The sequence below is a fragment of the Musca autumnalis genome, unplaced genomic scaffold, assembly GCF_047663935.1.
Source record: "Musca autumnalis isolate F117 unplaced genomic scaffold, ASM4766393v1 scaffold_1, whole genome shotgun sequence".
NCBI lineage: Eukaryota > Metazoa > Arthropoda > Insecta > Diptera > Muscidae > Musca > Musca autumnalis.
In genome coordinates, this window is record NW_027411644.1 from 325698093 (window position 1) to 325724905 (window position 26813).

The 26813-nt window shown below is 34.1% G+C and overlaps 1 protein-coding gene across 4 annotated transcripts in view; it reads right to left on the reverse strand.

Annotated features, from left to right (window-relative positions):
- The window catches only part of Ptp99A (Protein tyrosine phosphatase 99A), an 874937-nt gene that overhangs the window by 468310 nt on the left and 379814 nt on the right, over positions 1-26813 (reverse strand). For all 4 annotated transcript variants that reach the window (XM_073962747.1, XM_073962759.1, XM_073962758.1 and 1 more), the window contains exon 3: positions 15027-15196. In XM_073962747.1, the coding sequence (XP_073818848.1) occupies positions 15027-15196 (170 nt within the window). The remainder of the gene's footprint in view (positions 1-15026; positions 15197-26813) is intronic.

The window sequence follows — 26813 nt, forward strand, 5'->3', positions numbered from 1 at the left end:
GCGATTTATTTAAAAAGCGCTCCCGCGATTTTTTTGTTTTTTGATTTTTCTATGAACATTGTAGTTTCAGAAAATTTCCCAGCTGTAAGGTAGTCATGGTGACCACTGTGTGATTTTTCCAGTACGGTTAACAACTCATACTTCAAGTATTGCCCTACGATTTTCGAATAGTTTTATGTGATCAAAATCTTCCCCTTGTCCCTTCTGGCATTCGCGGAAAAAATTTAGTTCAGCAAAACACCATTGTATTCGAATTTGATTTTCATAACCACATTACAATAATGTACACTCATATTCCTATTAATAATTAAATATGAAACTAATTAAAATTGTGTGTACTGTAATTAGCCGAACAATTATTTTAAAATTGTTATTGCAATCAATTATTCAAAGGCAGATAAAGAAATAATTTCGTAAATTTCTATGGTTTTAATGTTGGTGTAATTAAATTTACACAGCCTTTGGGTCATAATTTAATAGAATTTTAGTTGTAAATAAATTTTTGTTTAGTTTTTTTTAATAATAATTATGATATGTGGATAATAACCGGATTTTTTTGCAATATTATTTAAATTTCGTTGCATTTGAATTCTCTGTTTCCCAAGCATTAAGCAAACTTTAATAAACAAATACCGATAAATTTGCAACAATTCATTAAATTGCACTAACATACGGCTGCCTTCAACTTCTTTGAAGCCGAACAATGTTAAATTCATAACATCTCCGAATGATGGTCCCTTAAGTGACGTTTCTGTTGCAACTGTTTCAGTTGCTGTCGTTGCTGCTAGAGTTGTGGCAATGTAGCTGGAAATATTCTCGTCTTACAATTCCCCTTAGTGCTCATTACAAGAGTATTCAATGCAAAATATGTAATAGGATTTTAATAACTTGTCTTTCTCGTTCTCTCTCTCATACTTTTCTTCTGTTTCATTCAATATTTACTGATTATAATTGGGATCATAAATTGAAGTAAAATTTTCTAAGGACATCATTGAAATAATGAATATTAGGATTAAAATCAAACGAAAGGGGGCTTAGGTTGCAGAGTGATAAAAAACCAGGAACTAAGATTTTTAATTTTAAATTGTTCTCAGGGGTAATATAAATGGGGTAATTACGTGAATACATCTACAGTAGGCAATATTAGCCTGTCAATTTTCATATAAGCAATACTAGTGACAGACATGGTATTGACGATTGATAGAAATGTTTGTAGAACCCTATCAAACGTCGTGACAAAGGGAATTCCGTAATTAACAAATTAACCATAATTAACAAAATAACCAAAACATAGTGTGCACATTAAAAAGCAAGTAAGAAAGTATCAAGTAAGTGCTGAAGGAGATATACCCTCAGCCACTGACACAAAAAAAATAAAACCATATTGATTTTGTATCACGAGTTTGCTTTAAACTCTGTATGTACAGTAATGTGTGGCTATACCAAATCATTGACATATACCAAACATTTTTAGTAACCAAACATCTTCATGAAAGACTCGAAATATTAAATTACATTAAACTAAGTTTAGAAAAAATTTTTTGAAAAAGTTTTATTGTTATCTTACACAATAGCCATTCTAGTGTGTGCCGGGGGTGTTTTGGTGCTTGGACCATTATCTCAGGAAGTAATGATTTACTCCGGAAAAAGATTGTACCGTTGAAAATGAGACCGTTAAAACAACCTACTGAAAAAAGTATCAAAATGATGCGAGAGGAGCTCTTAAACTTGACTTTTTTCGAATTGTGTGGGAGGTACCCGAAGGAGTGCACCGATATATTCCATTTTCCAACCTGATACATGACTGGATGAAATAATATGATGTGCAAAGTCTGCACCAATCAGAAACTCCCTGCGATAATTACTTACGGATTTGCCATTTTTGTTGGTGCCGTCAGGGGTTTTTTAAGCCAATATCTCAGGAAGTATGGAGTTGCGCAAGAAAAAAATTGTACTTTCCTAAAGGGAGCCACAAGTACAACTTACTGAATTTCAAAACGATGCACAGTGGATCCACTTGTATGGAGAAAGTGGCCAAAAATATTTAGAGTGTAAAAATCAAGCCAATGCGCCGGTTACAGCTTTGTGCTGCTGCGAAGAGTGTTTTAAGAAACCACGAGCGTATCATTCTCCCCCCTTTCCCCTCTGGTGGGGGTATACGGTAAAAATTGTTTTACGCTGTAAATCAAAATTACATGAATAACGGTCCCGATTATCTTATGACGCAAAAATAGGCTTGGGGAAACAAAACAATTTCCAAAACAACATAAAATCCAACCAATTTAGCGGATTAAAAAAATCAAAATTTTTGTCTGAAAATTGGTAACAATTTTAATATAGATCTTATAGCGTTCTTCCTGGAAGGCACGTAACGCCAAAGTAAGACAAGTTTGGAAGAAAATTTCTTCATCTTGCCACTGATACCAATTATGTTAATGTACGTGGTCAGATAACTGAGTTATACGCTAATATATCCATAGAAACCCTATTCTAGGACAGCTTTAGTCTGCGGCCCACCATTTATAGTCTGGCACTAGATGGCAGCTGATTTTCGTACTGAATAATCTTTAACCCATGACATACTTTGGAAAATTATTCCCGAGGTGGGCACTGGTGGGCATCATGACTAAAACCTTAGGTCAAATTTAAGTATATGATCGAATTGGCATTACAAAATACACTAAGAAAATATGCAGCTAACTAGAATTCCACAACACGCTAAAACACTATTTTTAATAAAAATTAAGCTATTACCTCCTCTTTTAAAATCCACTATAATATTTTGCTATACGTATTAGTTTCGCGATATTTTGAATATATTTACTTGCACTTAAAATATAGGTTGTACTCACAACAAAAAATATTAGTCAAATGTTCCGACTTTTGAAGCTATTCTTAAGAAGATCGCGTTCGAACGAAACACAAATTAATATATGTTTAAAAAGGTCCATGTCATAGCTGTCAGAGTTGCCAGATGTTGTACCAAAATTTTGACATTCATTTTTTTATTTTTGGCCAATGGGTGGATCCACTGTGCGATGCGAGAGAAGCTATTAAACTTTACTTTAACCGAATTTTGTGTGGGAGGTACCCGAAGGAGTGGACCAATATACTCAATATTCGAACGTTATTCTGGACAAGATACTTAACAAATTAAAGAACTAGTAAAAAGGATCAGTCGGGTTTGCCGAAAGAGATATACCCTCAGCCTGTGTGAATTGAAACCCTTTTTTCCCAAAAAACGTATCTTAAATATTTCAAATATTTTTAAAATTTAGGGCGTATGAACCGACAAAATATGGATTTGGCTAGTAGCTTAAAAAGTTTTACGGGAAAGGTTTCTAAAGGAATGGGCCAACAAAGTCCATTTTGGAAGTTGGTCTTATTTTGGGTGTCTTTCCCCTCGATAGATATCACGACCACCTGTCGTTTATTTGGCCACCATAAAATTAGGAGGTTTTGAAACATTATATCAGGAAGCATGTACTTGCCTAAACATGATATCTCTGTAAATAGGTTCACTAGGTAAAAAATTTCAAATAATCCTCGAACAGACCCTTAACAGGGTTGCCCTGTTTATGATATATCGCGCGTACCATTTTAGCGAAAATTTCCGAATTTTTGTGGGGGAGGTACCGGATGGAGTGGACCTACAAGCACCACCTTCGAATTTCATCTAATATTCGAAGAAATATTACGATATACAAAGTGTGGAACAACTCAGTATTTGGTTCGAGAGTTGTCGTGCTCTCCAGCCACTGCATGGGCTTTCGGGCTGTTTTCTCAAGAAGTATGGACTTGGCCCTGTAAAAAATGTTACCGTCGTAACTGAAGCAGCGAATGAAAGTTGCTTCAACAAAAATCAAAGTGATTCCAGCGCAGGTCTTAAAGTGAACTTATCTAAAATTTTGTGTAGGAGGTACCCGAATGAGTGGACAAATATAGTCCATATTCGAACCTATATTTGGTAGATATAATAGGATGTGTAAAATATGGACCAAATCGGTCTCTCCCTTCAAGAGTTATCATGCGCACAATTTTTCTGAACATTATTGGTGATGGGGGGGAGGTACCTGAGGTGTGGACTGATATGGCTTATCTTTGAACTTAAGCTAAGTTTGAGCAAAATATTACGAAAACCACATATAGTTAACCGTATCGAGACGGCGGTGCACGCAAAATTGGCAGGCCAAAGATAAGATGGCGCAAACAACTGGATGAAGAGATGACAGGGCGCGGTATTCCAGAAAGCGAAGCACTAAACAGAGAGAATTGGAGATCTTTTCTTAGTTTGGTCTATGGAACAAATGTTCTGTAAGGGGCCAGCTAAGTAAGTAAATTTTAGACCGAATCGGCAGATCATTTCGAGAGTTTTCTTGTGCTCCAACCACTACACACGGTGCCATAGGGTTTTTTTTTTGCACCTTTCAGGCTATTTTCTCAGGAAGTATGGACATGCCCCTGATGAAACTTGTGCCGTCGTATAGGGGACAGTGAATAGAAGTTGCTACAACAACAACTAAACTGAACTTTTCAAAAATTATGTGTGGGAGGTATCCGAAGAAGTGGACCGATTGGGTCCATATTGGAATCTCATCTAAGTCTAGTAGAAATTTCACGATTTGCAAAGTATGGTCCAAATCGGTTACTCCCTTCAAGAGTTACCGTGCGCACAAATGTTCCGAACATTTCCGAAGTTTTGTGGGGAAGGTACCGACCGATATAACATATCTTCGAAATTAAACTAAGTTTGGACAAAATATTACTTATGCCAAATTTTGGACCGAATCGGTTCGAGAGTTATCGTGCGCTCCAGCCAGCCAGACAGAGAGACAGACGGACATGGCTAAATCAACTCCAAATTGTCTAAAACGGATTTCGTGCAAACATACTTGGGGTCTAAAACCATTATTTCGATGAGGCACATTTTGCCCGTATGAAAGTGTATATACTAGGCCGGGCCGATTTGAAAACCTTAATGAGCCCTTCGCGTTTCTGATTCCTGGGATTGAACTGAGCAAAAAATCCACTGGACCATATATCTACCGTGAAAATCGAGCCTCCCGATTTTGACTTTAAGTGTTTATTGACGTTTTTTTATATTTTGGCATATAACAGCCAAACCATTGAAATTTTCGATTCAACACAAAGACAAAAATTGTAGGCAAGACAGTAATTAAGAACTCTCTAATACATCGCGAAAGCATGGGAACGCTCCTTCAGGCAGTTTTGGCCTTGAGAAGGTGCAAACTTTTCGAAAAATGTCGATAAATGACACTGTGCTACAAAAGCTGACCAGAAAAATATTCAAGTGTTCTGATGCAAAATTATATCGTGTTGGGATCCATGGACAACGACAATGCCTTTAGTTCGTTGGGGTCACTTCGTTTTATTTTTTTATAACTGTAAAAGTAGTGAAAATCTGGGTTTCTTACATTTTCAAATTTAAACGGACATATCTTCTTTTTTCACAACGGGTTTCTAGCGATCCTTCTTCCTTTTAAAGGGGTGAATAATATCTTTAGAACAAGTTATTATTTGTTTAAATCGTTTGAAAAATGGCTATGTTATAGTGGTTTAAGTCTAAAAACCCCCTCAAAAAAACTATAAACTATAACCAAAACTGAAGGAGCGTTCCAATGCTTTCGCGATGTATTAGAGAGTTCTTAATTACTGTCTTGGTTACAATTTTTGTCTTTGTGTTGAATCGAAAATTTCAATGGTTTGGCTGTTATATGCCAAAATATCCAAAAAACGTCAATAAAAAACTTAAAATCAAAATCGGGAGGCTCGATTTTCACGGTAGATATATGGTCCAGTGGACTTTTTTGCTCAGTTCAATCCCAGGAATCAGAAACGCGAAGGACTCATTAAGGTTTTTTTCCTTCCCCACAAAGCGCCCCACCCTAGTATATACCCTCGTTAGCAAAATGCTGAGAGTATAAAAAATCGAATGGATTTCCATTCTAAACTCCTATTTTAAGCGAAGAAATTAAAAAAAATGGACCTTACATTTACTTAGCCCGAAATATCTAAATAAAGTTGTAAAACTATTTCATTTTATTTATTTTACGGTATATCAAAAATAGAAAAAAAAAATCCACCAAAAATATATTCATAGAACGCACACGTCTATCGCAATTTTATAGCCAAAAAAGTCATTTTTAACATCATTTAAATTTGAAAATTATTTTGTGTCAAATGTAAAATTGTATCTAGTTCAATTGAACGATCTCTGAAAAAAACTGCGTATACGTAATATCACAAGGTTTTTGAATTAGTACAATAACTAAGAATTCGTCGCGGTACTTCTACATGAAGCCTTTGGCAAACCATGGACGTATGTTGTCTGATTCTTTGCTAGGAATATTTTGTAACTCTTATATTTGTTTTGAAGCTCTCAATATGTTGAAAATCCGTAAGTTCCGTTCTGGGGGACTATATAAAGACCTATACCGACAAATGTCTGGTGGAATATTATATACTCCAATAACAGTGATATATTGAGGCCACAACCTTCAAAATACCGAAAATCGGGAGGTACCGTTCTATGTGGGCTATATGAAGACGTCGACCCATACCGAAAAATTTCTGGTGAAAGTTTCTTTAGCCCTAACGAAGACTAACTACAAATTCCAGCCATTTCAGTGATACATTGAGGTTAAAACCTTAAAAATATCGAAAATCGGTAGGTACCGTTCTATGGGGGCTATCTAAGGACGTTGACCTATCCCAACAAATTAAATATAGATACCCCCAACGAAGACTAAATAACAAATTCAAGCCATTACCTTGAAAATACCCAAAAACCGGAAGGCTCCATTCTGTGGGGGCTATATGAACTTCTATATCCCAAACTAAGACTAAATACTAAATTCAAACCATTTTAGTGGTATATTGGGGCAAAAACCATGAGAACACCAAAAGTCGGGATGTATCGTTCTATGGTAGGTATGTCAAAAAGTTGACCGTCCCGACAAATTTCTGGGGGGAAGTTTTGTATCCCGAAGGAGACTAGATAAAAAAATTTAAGCCACTTCGATGTGATAATAATTAATACAAAGTTTCAGTCTTTTCGGGGTGATAATGAGGCTAAAACCTCCAAAATACAGAAAATGGCGAGGCTCCGTTCTATTGGGGTCACATCAATACCGACAAATTGCTGGGGGAAGGTTTTGTAGCCACGAAAAAGACTAAATACAAAATTTCAGTCACTTCGGTGTGATAATGAGGTTAAAACATTAAAAATACCGAGCATCGGGATGTACCGTTCTATGGGGGGTATATCAAAACGTGGACCGATTCGGACAAAATTCTGTAGAAAAGTTTTGTAGCCCAAAGGAGGACTAAATACCAAATTTTAGCCATTTTGTTACGATAATATAGCTTACACCTTGAAAATACCGAAAATCGGGAAATACCGTCCAATGCGGGCTATATCAAAATGTGGACCTGTATAAACATTTTTTGGTAGAAATGTTTTTAGCCTTGGAAAATACAAAATACCAAATTACAACCAATTCAGTGGTCAAATGGGACAAATATATTAAAAATTCCTTAAAACATCGACGCGCCACGCGTCGCTTTGTTTGGGCGATATAACGAAACATGGATCTAGATAGCCCGTTCAATACCAAAAGGTCCTATGTACATTCAATAGATTTTACCAAAATTTCCTCAACCTACTTCAATCCGTTCGGACGCTAGAGTGATTTGCACAGACGGCCAGACAGACGGACATGGCTATATCGATGTAGAATTGCACGCTGATCAAGAATATATATAGTTTATAAAAAATGAAATGATTGTTTCAAACAGTTACAAACGGAATGAAAAACTTAATATATCCCCATAGTATGGTGGAAGGTATAAACATTGTCCGCTTTATGTCAAAAAAATCGTAAAAAAATTAAAAAAACTGTCTCTCTTGAAGGCAAGATTTTTTTGTATTTAATATGCTCACCAAACCGTATTATGCCCATTCAGTCGTTTGTGGGAGTTCTCTACATATCACATTTTCAGTAAAAACATCTTAAGTCTTGATAGCTCAATTAATTAGGAATGTTGAAAAGTAACGAATGACCTTTGTCCTAATAAGGCAACAATAAATACAAAATTTCTCGGACGAAATAATAATAATATGTTTTCATAGTTTTTTTTAATTGCAAACTTTTAGGGTCGAAACATCTGCATTGTTAACATTGCTATTTTCACAATTTTTAGTTTATATTTCTGATATCTGATAATATTAGCAGCTGTTAACAGATTATTTTTTCTAACATTTATTTCATTGTGAACTTGAATTCACTGTTTCTCCGGTGATCCCTAATAGTCAGCCTTTGCTGTATTTTAAATCACCGGCAAAATGTATTTTGTTTACGAAACAAGACATAACTACATATATGATTATTATTAATATACATTTATTCAATATTTATTTCCTCTGTACTCTGAGATTTCAAATTATTTTAATAAGTGTTGTTATTTTAAACTTTATTAATTCCGAATTTATATTCATTTTCAATATTATCGCATTATGTAATAACAGAAAATTGATGCAATCAACATTTCTCATTGAACGCGGCAATGAACAACAAAATATAGCGAAATTCCAGAAAATCGTGCATCGCTGAAAGTTTTAATATTCCGAATTCTTAATCGCATATTTCAATCTATTTATGAATGTATGTTTTAATGTAGGTAGGTTGTTTAAAAATATCAACTCAACAATTTGCATCGAACATTCACTCACACAGACATACATGTGATAATTTACTGACACTAACATTAAAATCTTTCACAAACGATTTCGAGCACAACAAAATTACAACCCAACAATTTCTCATTTGTGAACAATGCATGAATGCGAAAAAGTAAATGAATTACATACATAGTATATGGAAATTACTGAGTGTGTGCGTGTCAGTGTTTTTCTGCGTAATGCAATAAATCGTTTATTAATATGTGTATATATTAAATATTTGTGAAGCATTTTCAGAAAAACAAATTACATTAATTTATTAATAATATTGTAAAATTCCGTATATACTCCAACGCCTTAGCTACCACAAACATATACATATCACATAGTTGTAAAAGGGTAATGTCAATGTGGGCGGCTTACATACATTCATATGTGATAGGAGCGACAAGGCACTGTGGTGACAATCAGCGACAAAAATGAAAAAAACAAATTCCATTGTTATCCCATCAATTCTCTTTACACTAAATACATCCAATTTTCAGGATACACCATTATTTGTACACCAAGACCTCGCTTTGCGTACTTAATATGTTCCGATCTATTTAAAATTCGGTTGTTTTCACGGTCCCTATAACAACGTTACATTTTTTCAGGAATAAGTCCATACCGGAGTAAGTCTACATCGTAAAGTAAAACGAAACAAAGCGATGGAGAGTATCCACAAACAAGAAACAAGGGAATTGATGAGATCCATTGGCAAGAATCGAAACTAGTCTTCCCTGCCTTACAACTTGGCGAACAATGCCAAACTTTCTCCACTATTAAATTAGTTGTTTTAAAATATTAAAGCAACAACAATGGGATTAAGCCAGACTAATTTGAATAAACAATATTTCATGTTAGAAAAGTTGGACTTTTTTTAAAAAAGAATTTATAAAAATATGGAGGATTTTTTAAAAGTATTGTTTTAAGGACATGTAATTTTAAAAACATTTTTTTTGGTGAATATGCATTTTTAAAAAATATTTTTTCAAGGACGTGGATTTAAAAAAAAAATGTTTTTAGATGTATTTTCTAACAATATATTACGCGGTCGTGGATTTTCTAAAAATATTTTTTCGAGGACATGTAGTTTCGTACAATATTTTTTTGCGGACGTTAATTCGGCGTGAAAATATAAAAACGTCAAAATAGTTGAAATCGGGCGGTACTGCTATATGGGGGCTGACCAAAACGTAGACATATGACTATAATTTTTGGTGGTGAACTTTCTTTCGAACTTGATCTAAGTTTAGACAAAAAAATTGTGCAAAATTTCAGGCGTGTAGCTCTATTATTTCGAAAGCGTCATTACAACAAACGGATAGTCGGACGGACGGGGCTAACTCGACTTAGAATTTTACGCTGATCAAGTATATATAGGGTCGCAAATGATTATATCGATGACGTAAATTTAAAAAAAAAAAATCTTGAAAATAGTTTTTCGAAGACGTGGATTTTTTAAATGTGTTTTTTTCGAAGATGTAGATTTTTTAAATGTTTTTTTTTCGAAAACTTGAATTTTTTAAATTTTTTTTTTTCGAAGACGTGAATTTTTTAAAAATATTTTTCGAAAACGTGGATTTTTTAAAAATATTTTTCGAAAACGTGGATTTTTTAATAATATTTTTCGAAAACGTGGATTTTTTAAAAATATTTTTCGAAAACGTGGATTTTTTAAAAATATTTTTCGAAAACGTGGATTTTTTAAAAATATTTTTCGAAAACGTGGATTTTTTAAAAATATTTTTCGAAAACGTGGATTTTTTAAAAATATTTTTCGAAAACGTGGATTTTTTAAAAATATTTTTCGAAAACGTGGATTTTTTAAAAATATTTTTCGAAAACGTGGATTTTTTAAAAATATTTTTCGAAAACGTGGATTTTTTAAAAATATTTTTCGAAAACGTGGATTTTTTAAAAATATTTTTCGAAAACGTGGATTTTTTAAAAATATTTTTCGAAAACGTGGATTTTTTAAAAATATTTTTCGAAAACGTGGATTTTTTAAAAATATTTTTCGAAAACGTGGATTTTTTAAAAATATTTTTCGAAAACGTGGATTTTTTAAAAATATTTTTCGAAAACGTGGATTTTTTAAAAATATTTTTCGAAAACGTGGATTTTTTAAAAATATTTTTCGAAAACGTGGATTTTTTAAAAATATTTTTCGAAAACGTGGATTTTGCATCTTTGTGAAAAAAAATACCAACAACAAACGTGGATTTTTTTAAAATATTTTTAAAACGTAGATTTTTTTAAAATGTTTTTCGAAAACGTAGATTTTTTAAAAATATTTTTTCGAAAACGTTGATTTTTTTTAAAATATTTTTAAAACGTAGATTTTTTAAAAATATTTTTAAAACGTAGATTTAAAAAAAAAAAATTAATACGTAGATTTTCTTAAAAAATTGTTTGTAGAACTTGGATTTTTTAAAAATATTTTTCGAAAACGTAGATTTCTTACAAATATTGTTTGTAGAACGTGGATTTTTTTAAAAATATTTTTCGATATATTTTGCGTTTTTTTTTTAAATTTATCTTTTAAAATTTTTTTTTTTAAACAATTCGAACACTTGGATTTTTTAAAAATATTTTCGAAAAGTTGAATTTTTCAATATTTTTTTAAATACGTGGATTTTTTAAAAATATATTTCGAAAACGTGGATTTTTTTAAATTTTTTTTGAATTCGTGGATTTTTTAAATATTTTTTTCGAAGACGTAGACTTTTTAAATATTTTTTCGAGCACGTGAATTTTTTAAATATTTTTTTCGAGGACTTGGATTTTATTAAGATTTTTGGAGGACGTGGTTTAAAAAAAAATATTTTCTCGTGGATAAGGATTTATTTAACAATTTTTCGAGGCCGTAGATTTTTTAAAAATATTTTTTCGTGGACAAGGATTTTTAAAAAATATTTTTCGAGGACGAGTGTTTTTTAAAAATATTTTTCGAGGACAAAAAACAAAATTGTGGACCTAGTTAAAAAAAAGAAAATCGAGGACATGCATTTTTAAAAAATATTTTTCGAGGACGAGTGTTTTTTAAAAATATTTTTCGAGGACAAAAAAAAAACAAAATTGTGGACCTAGTTAAAAAAAAGAAAATCGAGGACATGCATGCAAAATAATTTGTTTTTTTAAAAATATTTGTTAAAGCACGTTCATTTGGGTTTTTACTAATATTTTTCGAATACATGAATTTTTTCGAAACTGTAGATTATTTAAAACAATTTCTTTTTCGAAACCGTGGGTTTTTTAAAAAAATTTTTTCGAAACCGTAGATTTTTTAGTAATATATATATATATATATATATATATATATATATATATATATTTTAAACCGTGGATTTTTGAAAATTTTTTTATTGGATTTTTAAAAGTATTTTTTTAAACGGTGGATTTTTTAAAAATGTTTCTTGGAAGCCTTGAATTGTTTAAAAATATTTTTAAAATATTTTTGTGGACGTGAATTTTTTAAAAATATTTTTTTCGACGACTTTGATTTTTTAAAAAAACTTATCGATCACTTGGATTTTTTAAAAATATTTTTTGTCGAGGACGTGGGTTTTGTATTTATTAAAGAACGTGGATTTTTCGTAAGTAATATTGTTTCTAGAACTCAGATTTTTTAAAAATATTTTTCTTAAAAATATTTGAAAATATGTTTTCGATAACAAGAATTTTTTTAAATATTTCTCGAAAACGTGGATTTTTTTGAAAACGTGGTTTTTATATTTTTCGAACACGCGGATTTTTTTGAAGATATTTTCGAAAATGTGGTTTTTTTCAACATTTTGTTGAATAGGTGGATTTTTAAAAAAATATGTTCCGAAAACGTGTATTTTTTTAAATATATTTTTTTTAATACGTGGACATTTTAAATATTTTTTTCGAAGACGTGGAGTTTTTAAATTTTTTTTCGAGGACGTGAATTTTTTAAATATTTTTTTTTTCGAGGAAGTCGATTTTTTAAATATTTTTTCGAAGACGTAATTTTTTAAATATTTTTTTTAGGTAGTCAATTTTTTAAATATTTTTTCGTGGACTTTTTTAATTTTTTTTTTTGGAGGACGTGGACTTTTTATAAAAAAAATATTTTTTTTGTGGACAAGGATTTATTTAATATTTTTTCGAGGATGAAGATTTTTTAAAAATATTTTTTCGTGGACAAGGATTTTTTAAAAATACTTTTCGAGGGCTAGGGCTTTTTAAAAATATTTTTCGAGGACGAGTGTTTTTTTAAATATGATGGATTTTGGATTTTTTACAAATATTTTTTGTGAAATTATTTTTTTTTTAATATTTTTAAAAGCAGGTTTATTGGGTTTTTGCAAGTATTTTACGAAGACATGCAATTTTTCGAAACCGTAGATTATTTAAATTTTTTTTTCGAAACCGTGCATTTTTGAAAAAGTAATTTTATTGAATTTTTAAAGGAACTTTTTCAAAACCGTGAATTAAAAAAAAATAATATTTGGATACCGTGGGTTTTTTAATAATATATTTTTCGAAACCGTGGTTTTTTTAAAAATTATTTTTCGAAGCCGTGGATTTTTTAAAAATACATTTCGAAAATATTTTTAAAAACTACGTTTTTGTGGACGTGAATTTTTTAAAAATAATTCACCCAGGACATGGGTTTTTTAAATATAATTCTCCCAGGACATGGATTTTTTAAAAATATTTTTCCCAGGACATGTATTTTTTATTTAAAAATACTTTTCCCCGGACATGCATTTTTTAAAAACATTTGTTCGATACCGTGGATTTTTTAAACTATTTTTCGAAACCGTGGATTTTAAAAAATATTTTTCGATACCGTGGATTTTTAAAAAGCATTTTTTGGAAACCGTGGATTTTTTAAAAAATATTTTTTTCGAAACGCTGGATTTTTAAAAGTATTTTTTCGAAACCGTGAATTGTTAAAAAAAATTGTCGATACCGTGGATTTTTTAAAAAATATTTTTTGATACCGTGGATTTTTAAAAGTGGATTTCGTGGAGAGTTTATTAAAAAAATGTAGGACTTGGATTTCGAGGACGTGGATTGAAAAAAAATAACTGTGAAAAAAAGATCGCTCAAGGGGACAGTTTAACGTTAAACTATTGCCATAGAATTGCATATTTAAGGTTTTTGGATCAAATGAGCGTAAATTTGGTATACATTTGTTATTTTTTTGTTCGTTTCTACAATCCTTTCATTGTCTGCTATAGAAATATGAGCTAATATAGTATCGGGTTCCAGGTATGAGAGAAGTTACTCCTCGGCCTTTCGGCACTTGAAAGACAGTTCTGAGTTCGGTTTCAAAATATATTGCGAGTTTTTGATTAGACGTTTCTTCTGAGAACTCTATATAGATATTTTGAAAATATGTTAAATTTAATTGAATTAAAAACTGTTAAAATAGAGTAGCATTGTGTAAAATCAAACATTGTTGTCCATATTATAATCATTTAAATTGTTTGCGAAGTATATATGGTTTGCATTCGTTTTATCCACCTGTTAAAACAAATATTTTTCAATAAAGTTTTTTTATGGTTTACACAAATGAATTTCTTCATCAAAAGTTTAGTTTTTTTATATTTGTAGATTTCATTAGACGAATGTAATAGAAAAATATCAAAAAAAAAAAAATCTTTCGATTAGTATAAACAATAATAAATAAATATTTACTCTCAAACCACAAGCTGAACACTTGTTCCAAACCACAAATACAATTGCAGTGTTCTATGGCGTATACGGATTGTATGTTGGTGATACGCTCTACGGAATCTCAAGCATGCTCATAAAATTCATAGCACTAGATATTTACTTTTGATACCTTAAATTGCCAAAGATATATCGATAGTAATTTCATAACAATCAAGTAAACAAACCAAATCTCTAAATTTTTATCCAATCCCCATTATGGGTGCCGAGTGATTTCAACTGGATACCCAAAGCTATATTCTTCATAAAATGTAACCATGCCTTTCAAAGATAACAGGCACTTTAACTTATGTTATTTGGAAGCATAGAAAACATTGTTTTCCTTGCTAACCATGTGGGAGATTTTTGTAGATAAATTAGAAAAAATCTCACACAAAATGAAAATTGTAAACTGAATGAATTTTTATATATAACCTCAGATGGAGATAAATATTATTTGAAAGAGGCCAGCCACAAATATTTCACAAAAAACATACTACAATACTACGCATACAATTTTAAAAATTTATGGAGTGAGAGAGGAAATTTCCTCCCATGAACTAAAGGATAAAATAAATTGTCGTTTACTTACCCGGGGACTATGCAACAATGGTATACGATTGGCAAACTGAGCTATTGTCGTTGTGGTTGTTTTCCATACCAATGTATCCACCAGAGAATGTTCGGTAACACCCGGACAGGGTATGGTAACATTTTTGCCAGCCTCTGCTATGATTTTTTCATATTCCAAATTTGCCACATCTACAATGAAAAAGAAATGAAGACATAAAAAATCGACTATGAGAAAGAGTTAAAGTTCTTAAGGGATTTGACATTTTTTTTTTGGTGTTGTGTTTCTCATAAAATTTTCTCATATTTTTTATTTATTTTTTCTTCTTTCGTTTCCTTTTTTGCTCTGAAACAAGGGACAATGTAAATGTTTGTTTTAAGAAAATTAAAATTATAATATACAATCATCTTTTATTGCTTGAAGCATAAAATGAAGTAGAGAAAAAAAAAGAACGTGAAGACATGAAATGGGGTTTAATTGTGAAACATTGTTGTAATTTTTTTAATATTAATTTAAGAATAAAAATTGAAATTAAAAATGAATTTAAATTGGTAAAAAATATTTTATAACAAAAAACTTTATGGAATTACATTTATTTGGAGATGTCATTGCGAATTTGAAGAATATATGAACTTTTGCAATTTCTAATGTATAAAATAATTTCAGAATAACATTTCAGTTCCGAAGGCATTGAAAATTATCTGATTTTTTACAAAAAGATTCAAAGTGGAGTCGAATTTTAAGGATCTTTGAGAATGATTTAAGATTAACATTTCAGTTTCCAAGGCATTGCTAACTATCCAAAAGTTTAACCTGCATAGTCCGGGTGACGTAGGGGATTGAAGATACCAAGGAACGTTCCTGACCGGCTTTAACATGGCAAAGCCCTGGATTTATGTTGGTCCCTCTTTCATCTCAAGTGGACACTGACCTCTCCGTGGTGTCACCTGTGGAACTGCCTTTAACATCCGTTAAAGGTAGTGAGCTAACATGGGTAAAGCGTTCACCCATAAGAACGTTAAAAACTTGGGTTTGGGCGTCGGATTAGTGACCCTCCCCTAGAAAAAACAGCCTACTATGAAAAAACGAAAGAAAAAAAAAACAAACCCCTCTAAAGTTGACGAACCCCGCAAACGTTTTAAAGACCATTATCTGCGAATCTGCACCTGGAATGTTCACACTCTTTATAGAGAAGGTGCAGTTTACGCATTGGCAGATGTACTTAAAAAGTACAAGGCCGACATTACTGACATACAGGAAATACGATGGAACGGGAAAGGCGTCACAACAACACCTAAAGGTGACGCACTGTATTATTGCTGCCATGACACAAATCATGAGTTTGGCTGCGGACTTGTAGTTGGTCGGAGGTTAAAACATCTGGTCTCCAGCTTCACCCCAGTGAATGGAAGACTCGCTGCAATTCGATTAAAAGCAAAATTCTTCAACATTAGCTTTATTTGTGCTCATGCTCCCACTGAAGACAAGGACGAACAGACCAAAGATATATTTTACGAGCGCTTAGAAGAAATTATACTAGGAGATTTTAATGCCAAAATTGGAAAGGAGAATATCTTTGGCCCAACAGTCGGGAAATTCAGTCTCCACAGTGAAACATCTGACAATGGTATGAGGCTGATAGACTTTGCAGCTGCAAGAAACATGGTAGTTAGCAGTACCAGATTTAAGCATCTCGGTATTCATAAGGGCACCTGGCTGTCGCCAGAGCAAAGAACAAGAAATCAAATTGATCACGTTGTGATAGCGTGTTGGATGTACGATCGTTCCGAGGTGCAAACATAGACTCGGACTACTACCTTGTTGCAGCAAAGGTACGTACCAGACTAAACGTAAGAAACAAAGTACGAACAGACACAACACGGAAGTTGGACAACGGTATGCTGCAATCACAACAGATAGCCACATCATATTCTACTCAACTGGCCCAACTGCTTAATCAAAGCACTCCTCGTCCCGATAACATATCAGGACAATGGCAAAACATTGCCCACTCCATGCAAACAGCCGCAAAATCTGTACTTGGATACCAGAGACCTCCACCGAGGAATCCATGGTCGTGCTGCTACCGAAGAGAAAAATGCGGCATATAAGGCTACTTTACAATCAGTAGCAACGCGTAGCGCACGAGAGAGATACAGGGAGAAAAGCAGAGAGAAGAAATGTCTTTCCCGCAGGAAAAAGAGAGAGATGGAAAAGCGGGAGTGTGAACAAATCGAGATGTACAGAAGACAGAATGAAGTCCGAAAATTCTACCAAAGAGTAAAACATCAAACTGATGGCTTTGGAACTGGCACATCCTCCTGTAGAGACCAGCAACGTAATCTGGTATCCGATACAGATAGTGTGCTAAGGATATGGAAAGAGCATTTTTCCAAACTGTTGGTATCCAACAGTAGCGAAGTCGACGAAGATACCACAGATCCAATCCTAGAAGATGGTATTGAATGTAAACCCTCCGGCCAAGATGAGGTAAAGACACCAATAAACCGGCTGAAGAATAATAAGGCAGCAGGTGCTGATGGCCTACCAGCCGAGCTGTTTAAAACCGGAGGCGACATGCTGATAAGGTGTATGCGTCTGCTAGTTAGCTCCATCTGGCAGGAAGAACGCGTACCCGACGATTGGAACCTGAGCATTCTGTGTCCCGTCCATAAGAAAGGAGATAAGACTTTATCCTCCACCTATAGGGGCATAAGTCTTCTCCCTATCGCCTACAAAGTAGTGTCGGGGTTTTGTTTAAACGACTAAAGCCCATGGTCAACGAAATAATTGTACCATACCAATGTGGCTTTAGACCTGGCAAGTCCACCATTGACCAGATATTTACCCTGCGGCAAATCCTGGAGAAGACCCAAGATATGCAGATCGACAACTACCACCTTTTGGTCGGTTATAATGCAGCCCGCTACGTTCAAATGTATTCCAAGCCATGTCTGAATTTGGTATCCCCGCAAAGCTCATTCGACTTTGCAAAATGACTCTAACTGACACAAGATCTTCAGTTAAAATAGGAAAGAACCTCTCCGAAGAGTTTTGTACCAAAAGAGGTTTCAGGCAAGAATACAGCCTTTCGTGTGACCTTTTCAACATCCTGCTAGAAAAGGTTATGCGGGAGGCAAACGTCAAAAGAAGTGGCACAATCTGCACCAATAGCCACATCTTCCTTGCTTATGCTGATGATATAGACATCATGGGACGATCAGTAAAAGAAGTAACCGATACATTTATGAAGGTCGAAGGAGAACTGCTGGGTCTGGCGTTAAACGGCTAGAATACAAGTTGATGGTGTCGACGCGCAATGCGTCCATTGAGACCAACTGTTGAAGTTGGTTGATATAATTTTGAGGTAGTAAAAGACTTCGTATACTTTGGCACCGCCGTAAATACAACAAACAGCATCAGTTGTGAAATAAAAAGAAGAATTGTATTGGCCAACAGATGCTACTTTGGCTTAAGTAAGCACTTCAATAACAAAGCCAAAACTCTTCAAACAAAACTAACGCTTTACAAAACACTGATACTACCAGTGCTGATGTATGGTTCCGAAGCCTCGATACTTGCGCAAGCAGATAAGGCAGTGCTTGGCGTGTTTGAGAGAAACATTTTTCGAAAGATCTGCGGACGAATCTGCGTTGACGGTGAATATCGACGACAAGGTGCTTACGTATGGTTTCGAAGCCAGGGTACTTGCGCAAGCAGATAAGGCAGTGCTTGGCGTGTTTGAGAGAAAAGTTTTTCGAGAGATCTACGGACCAATCTGCGTTGACGGTGAATATCGACGTCGCATGAACCACGAGCTGTATCTGCTATACAACGACATCAATATTGTTAAACGTATCGAGATGCAGCGATTGCGTTGGCTAGGCCATATCATAACAATGAGCGATGATGAACCCGCTAAAAAGGCGTATCAATTCGAGCCGCATGGCGGTGCACGTAGAATTGACAGGCCAAAGAATAGATCGCGCAAACAAGTGGATGAAGAGATGACAAGGCGCGGTATTCCAGAAAGCGAAAACTAGACAGAGAGAATTGGAAATCTTTTCTTAGTTCGGTCTATGAAACAAATGTTCTGTAATGGGTCAGCTAAGTAAGTAAGTAAGTAAGTAAGTAAAGTTCCGACCAAATCGGATACTCATTTCGTAAGTTATCTGATTTGGTGCCGGTAGGGTTATTTATACCACTTGGGACATTATCCAAGGAAGTATGGATCTCCTTCGACCTTCAGAAAGGATCCAAAAACTTTATATATGAAATTTTATTGCGATCGGTTAACGTCAACCTAGCAATCTTCGTTTCCACAGTAGTTTGTATGGGACCAAAGTTACATTTTCACAAAAATTTTCTAAATCAAATCGATGAGAAAACTTTACTATTTCATTGTTGTGGCTAAAAACAAATCCTACAACAATTTATAATACAGCAAAATGCACCCTTGGCACCATTCAAATTACTATGAAAACAAATATCACGCAGGTGGCACGGGCTAACATTAACCGATCGCCATAAAGTTTTATATATTAGTTTTTGGCTCGAATGGGGAAAAACAGGGTTTAGGACTTTCAATTTCAATACTTCAATATCCTCGTATTCCTAAAGGCTGAGGGTATAAAAATGTTAAGGAGATTATCTTTGTTTTAACAGTCCGAAATTAAGCATATTGAGAAAAGTATTTTCTTCTCCAGTTTAATATCTTTGAAATTAATACCTTCAAATATATTTAAGGCGAAAAATAAAAACTCTTGCTGCTTAAGGAATAACAAAATAAAATCGCTAAACTATATTTCTCCTTATCTCATATTATGTTCTGCGAATTACACCAATTTGGCTCAAAATTAAACGTTTCCTTAACATTTTTCAACGTCTTTGTTAATGGAAGCATACAATCGACAAGGAACAAGGTTATTTCTTTCTCTATGTATGAATGCAAGAACAATGTACATCATGTTACGTTACTCTTGACACTAAAGAGTGTTTGCAATGGAAGATCATCACATGCTTGGCAATCAATCATCAAGTGCAGTCGGACAGTCAGCAGCTGCAAAAGTGCTAGCTGTAGTAGTAGTAGTAGTGGTCACAACAACAAAACCAATTTTGCATTTTGGATAGATTTGGACATGATGCGATACCAGATACCATACAAATCCATTCATTATTTTATCCAAAATAGACAAATGATTTATAAGTTGTTGTTGAGGGAGAGTACAGCAACAACAAAAAAAACTTACTTGAAAAATGTACATATTCTGTTGCAGAACTTTCTTCTACACCGATACAGGGAGTTTTGTTTTGTTCTGTTGCTTTTTTTGTCGGTTCCAAAGCATTTCACATAGAATGTTCTTGAAAAGCAATTACTTACAAAACTTGTATTTGAAAATTTTAAAGGAAAACTCAACAACATCAACAATAACAAAAAAAGATTTTAACTAAGTGTGTGTTGTTATCTTTTTGAAAATGTTAAAGCAAAAACATGTTTGAAATCTTTTTGATATATTGCTCTTGAGAAAATTTCGATTTTTTTCTGCTTGTAAAAATATATTCCACATTAGTTTGCAATACAGTTTTTCATTTATTTAAAGAGAGGAACAACAATTACTTGTGTTTTGTTAATAAATAAAATATTTTTCTTAAAAGTGCCTAAAAGGATTTTTATGTTGTTCGCACACAAATTGATTTAATTAAATTTTTCTTTGATAACTATTGGGAAATTTACATTTAATAAAATCTACCAAGTTACCGGTAAAAAGAATTCGACTTAATTGAATAAAACCTTATGAATGTTGTTTTGTAATTAAAATAAAACAAATTTCCAGAATGTGCTTGAAGAAGAAGGCTTTGGAGCATACACTAGTCTTTATCAAAAACTTGTTTTATTTCGAAATTACTTATTTTTAATAAAATTATTTAATTGAATGGATAACAGAAAGCCTTTATCAGTAAATAATAGAGAAGTATTGAAAAGTTGTTCTACAATAAATAATCAACCAATTACTGGTTAGTGTAAAAGCTCCGCTATAGGCGTGTTAAGTTCTAAGGGTTTTGGAATTGTTGTAACTATGCAATAGCGATGACACTAACCTTGGTTATCGTAAATAATAATCATCGTAGTATGACCATTAATCGATTATTTCCGTTTCATACATTTCTCATTCGACCCCCATTGATATCCATCCCACCTTAATATTTCTATTATATCGTCAGTATCAAACTTACAAACTAACCCCATTCTCAATCATATAGCATATGTTGGGTTCAGTGCAGTCAACAACAATCCCATTCAATAATAATTCTCATTCACTTCGTGCAACCACCCGAATATGTATTCTGGTTTTATTCACCCAAGTGGTCGATCACCAGCCGAACAAAGTACGAATAGACGTGTGGCTCGGCCGCAGTCTACCATACTAGTTAGCTACGATTCGACCCAGCTCATAGCAACCTCTCAGCTCTTAGCAAGCTCACAGCTCATAGCAAGCTCCCAGCTCATAGCAAGCTCTCAGCGCTTAGCACGCTCCCAGCTCTTAGCAATCTCACAGCTCAAGCTCATAGCCAGCTCAACGCTCATAGCCAGCTCAACGCCCATAGCCAGCTCCTAAATATTAACCGACCTCTTCCCCCACAGTGACCCGAGCCGAGTCACACAACCGACGACTACCGACAGCAACCCGAATACGACAGGGCCGAGCCACATACCCGACGATTGCCAACGAGCCGACAGCAACACGAATACCACAGGGCCGAGCCACATACCCAACGAGCGAACAGCAATCCGAATGCTACAGAGCCGAGCCACATACCCGACGATTGCCACCGAGCCGACAACAAGCCGAATACTACAGAGCCGAGACACACACCCGACGACTGCCGAGTTGACAGTCAACCGAATAGCCGACAACATCCGAATACATCAGAACCGACGCAAGCATACACGATTGCCATCGAGTCGACAACAACAACCCGGCTACCAATGAGCCCATATGTAAAACCCGATCACCATCGAGCCGATTACAACAACCATATTGTCATCTATCCAGTGGTTCTCTAAGACACATCTCATCCATATTCCTCACACATATTGTTCTATAACAAACATTGACAACAAACAAATGTGGGTCCTTAGGTCGACCATGGCAGCGACTGAGCTTACCTCAGCCCTAGTCAAAACCACTCATTATAAGTTTCAGAAAGATTTTCCGAAAAAGGACCAAAAAGACCTCTTTGATGAACCGCATGACGGTTAAAATTTTTAACAAGAATATTTCCCACATCCGCCTCAGTAAAGTTGCTAAAGACACTATATACCTAAAAGGCAAGGATCTGGGAATCCTTGTACTCAAAACAAAAAATATTAGTCAAATGTTCCGACTTTTTAAGCTATTCTTAAGAAGATCGCGTTCGAATGAAACAAAAACTAATATATTTTTAAAAAGGTCCACGTCATAGCTGTCAGAGTTGCCAGATGTTGTACCAAAATTTTGACATTCATTTTTTTTATTTTTGGCCAATGGGTGGATCCACTGTGTATTGTAGCATTTTTATATGGCCAACCTGAAATTATAATGAGAGCCACTGAAGGTACGTAGGATAGATGTACGAAAGGGTTTTATAAATTCGAGCCGCACGTGTACAATAAGTACTAGCACGCCCTAAATTTGGTACCATGGTGGTATTATGTGAACGGGTAGAGCTAGTAGCTTGAAATTTGGAATGAGAATCACGGTTGAAAAGTACGGTTGATATAAAGAGGTGGTTTTGGAAATGTGCACTCATGTATATGAAAAGCACTAAATGGTACTACATTTGGTACAATTTGGATTTGGGTGAATGGATAGAGCTGGGGCTCAATTCTGTTTCTATGAAAATGCGAAATGAAAACTTTTATAAAGGAAAAAAGTGTCAAATGAAAAAATTATAAAGAAAATATTTTTCATTTAAAATTTACATAGAAAAAGAATCCTGCCCCTGGAATCCTTAAATTTGGAAATGGTACTACGTCCATAGAGTATGGTTGAGATATGTAGGTAGTTTTGGAAATTCGTACTAACGGGTACGAAAAGTAATAAAATGTTACTAATTTGTATATGGGTGATCGGATTGAGCTGGAATGCTGAAATTTGAAACTATGATTACTGTTGGGATATGGTACGAAAAATACTAAATGGTACTAAATTTGGAACAATTTGAATTTTGGTGGTAGAGCTGGAATCCTGAAATTTCGATTGAGATTACTGCTGGTGTATATGATTTAGGTAGTTTTGACATTCATATTTACGGGTACGAAAAGTACTAAATGGTACCAACTTGGGTACAATTTGGATTCGGGTGTTCGGATAGAGTTGGAATCCTGAAACTTGGAATTGGGATTACTGTTGGATTTAGCGATCGGATAAAGCAATAAATCTGAAATTTAAAATGTGGGTCGCTTTCGATGTGTAAAAGTGATATACGGCTTATTTTTTGGAAATTTGAATTGTACCACATACTGTACTTAAATGAAATTAAAAATCAATTAAAATACGTATCATTATGAAAAAAAACCAGTGTTCGTCATTTCCATTTTAAATATTATTTATGGGTATTTATCCCCTTTCCTCATACGAAGTTTCGGGCACATTGCTAGTATTAACATAATGCAATATGTGTCGTCTTAATTGCCAACACTTATGTTTGCACTCACTTAAAAGTACAACAGCATAACTGCTTACACTACATGTGAGTGTGTTTTGTTTGTATTTGTGTTTTGCATACATTAAGTAATTAGCCAACTGAGAAAATATATCAGCTCAACAAAAAACAACAATTATTAGATAAATCATAATAGGAAGATATTTATTGATGCTACGGTCAGAGTAGACTCCGAAGCAACAGATTGTCATGTAGACCATCAAACCTAAATGTTACCAAATGAAAAAAGTTACGGCAAAATATTGGGTGGGGACTTTTAAAAAATTATTGCGGACCATTCCACAGTGGTCCCACTTGTATGGGAAGGTGCAAAAATATATTTCTAACCGCCGGATCGATCAGATTTTTTTCAGTAAATGCTTAAAATAAGTAAAAACTACTTCAGCCAAACTATCATCAATATTGGTCTAGTTTTTCCTATACCCCCACATAGCGGTACCACCCAATTCTGCACATAGGAATGCGCTGTAATTTGGAGTTTTCATTGATCGGTAAACTTTCCCAACAAAAAGTGTGGATATAGGTCAAAGTCACCAACTGATAATGTGACAGTAAAGGAAACCAGTTATTCCATTGGAGATCAGAATATTTCATTTTATTTTATTTTTACAATAATATTCGGTCCGGCCGAACTTAACATTTGTACTTGTTTTTCACTTTGTATGGAGCATTATATATCAAAACATGTAGAAAAATATAAGCATACTTAGATACAACAAATATCTTAATCTTGAATGAAAGGAACCAAAACAAACTCTAAAAAGACCATCGTTAGTATTTTTGATGTCACACACGGAGGTGCAAATATATTCAGCTTTTTGTAAACTTGACCCTATTTTGAAGATTCTCAAAAAATCAGAGTGGTCTAGGGTGGCCTAGTTAGTGAAACTTAACTTCAATTTTGAGGACACACAAACACACACAAACACAAGAAAAGTATTGAAAAACTGTCATTTTCAGCAAATTTTATGCGAATAATGTGTAAAAATTATTATGTAAAATAATTAAAACACCTTTCACTAAAACTTCCATTTCGAAAAAAAATTATTCCATCTTTTAAATTTTCATGTAAATTTCCATGTAAGAAGTCAGTTCTTTACCGAGGGTTTTTAAATCTTTAAGATATCGTACCTCAATGTAAATTTTTTCTGTTTCGCTTTGTTAAGTACCGTTATAAATTACAACAAGTAAAAAAATATCAGTGGTCTTTGCCGACAGAGATATGCGCTCAGCCTATGTGTATTGGAACTTTCATCTACGGATAGATCGAATGTATCTAGGGTCTTTTCAGAATTTTGTGACACTTTTTGGACATTTAAACTTGCCGACAAAAATGTGGATTAGGCTTAAAATTCAAAAGTTTTGCGGATGAGGAAATGGACCGACATAGTGCATTACGGAAGCGGATCTTATTTTGAGAGCCATATCTTTTCGATAGATATCGCGCCCACTAGTCATTTCAGTGGGTTATCGTACACCTGTTGGACCAGTATGCCAGGTAGCAAGGACTTGTCCACGGATAATATAATATGGCTGTACATCATCGGTACAAATTTCCAAAGGATCTCCGAACAGACCCTAAACTGCACTTGGACACGAATGTTGAACTTTTGTGGGGGAGGTATCCTAAGAAGAGGACCGATATGGGCCATTTTAGAAGTTAAACTAAGTTTGGACAAAATATGACGAAGGCCAAATTTTGGGCCAAATCGGTGTATCAGTTCGAGAGTTATTGTGCTTTCCAACTACCACATATGGTGCCATAGGGGTTTTTTACAACTTTCGGACTGTTTTCCCAAGAAGTATGGACTTGCCGCTGAAAAAACTTTTACCGTTGTAATTGAGAAAACGATTGCAAGTTGCTTCAACAGAAATCAAAGTTAGTCAGGAGCAGGTCTTAAAGTGAACTTATCCGAAATTTTGTGTGGGAGGTACCCGAAGGAATGAGCAAATATTGTCCATATTCAAACCTGATCTATATCTGGTAGATATATTAGGATGCGTAAAGTATGGACCAAATCGGTCCGTCCCTTCAAGAGCTATCGTGCTCACAATTTTTCCGAACATTTTTGAACTTTTGTGGGGGAATTACCGGAAGGAGTAAACGGATATGGCTTATCTTCGAACTTAAATTAAGTTTGGACAAAATATTATGAAAGCCAAATTTTGGATCGAATCGGCAGATCCGTTCGAGAGTTATCTTTCCTTCCAACCACTACACACGGTGTCATAGGGGTTTTTTGAAACTTTCAGGCTATTTTTTCAAATTTCACGATGTGCAAACTTTGGACCAAATCGGTTACTCCCTTCAAGAGTTATCGTGCGCACAAATTTTCCGAACATTTTCAAACTTTTGTGGCGGAGGTACCGGAAGGAGTGGACTAAGTTTGGACAAAATCGGTTCATCCGTTCGAGAGTTATAGTGCGCACCAGCCAGCCAGACAGACGGGCGGACATTGCTTAATCGACTCCAAATTGTCTGAAACACATTTCGTCCAAACATACTTGGGGTCTAAAACCATTATTTGGATGAGCATAGATGCTGAGGGTATAAAAATATTGCTGGAATATTAAAATATTGTGTGTTAGAGACAAATTGCTGAATTGTCATTGAAATTTGTTGATATCGATTTTTCAATTATTGTCAAAGTGCATTGTGCCCATGGTGTAAGAAAGAAGGTGATACAATAATAGCAACCTATGTCTTCATTTGCTGTCAAAACATATTTTTAATCAAAAATAAATAACAAATATTTCGCTTCTATAAAAAATATCTGTGTACAACATCTTTGTTTAAGCTTCGCGAATAATATTTTAACGTTTTCTTCTAACTTTTGTGGATATTTCGCACAAAAAAAATTTGACAGCAAATGAAGACTACAACCTAACGTCAACTATTGGATCACCTTGTTAAATTCGCCTTGATTGTGCCCAAACGTTCAAAAATTTTTGTTAAAAGATAAGATAACTCAGGAAGGAGGTAACCGTTTTGTCCATCGTAAAATTTCTTCCAGGCAGGTACTTTTCACATAGCTACTTAAAAAAGTGCGTCTCAAGGGACACGCATCGTTTTGATTTTTGCGACAGGGAGTATATGTCACC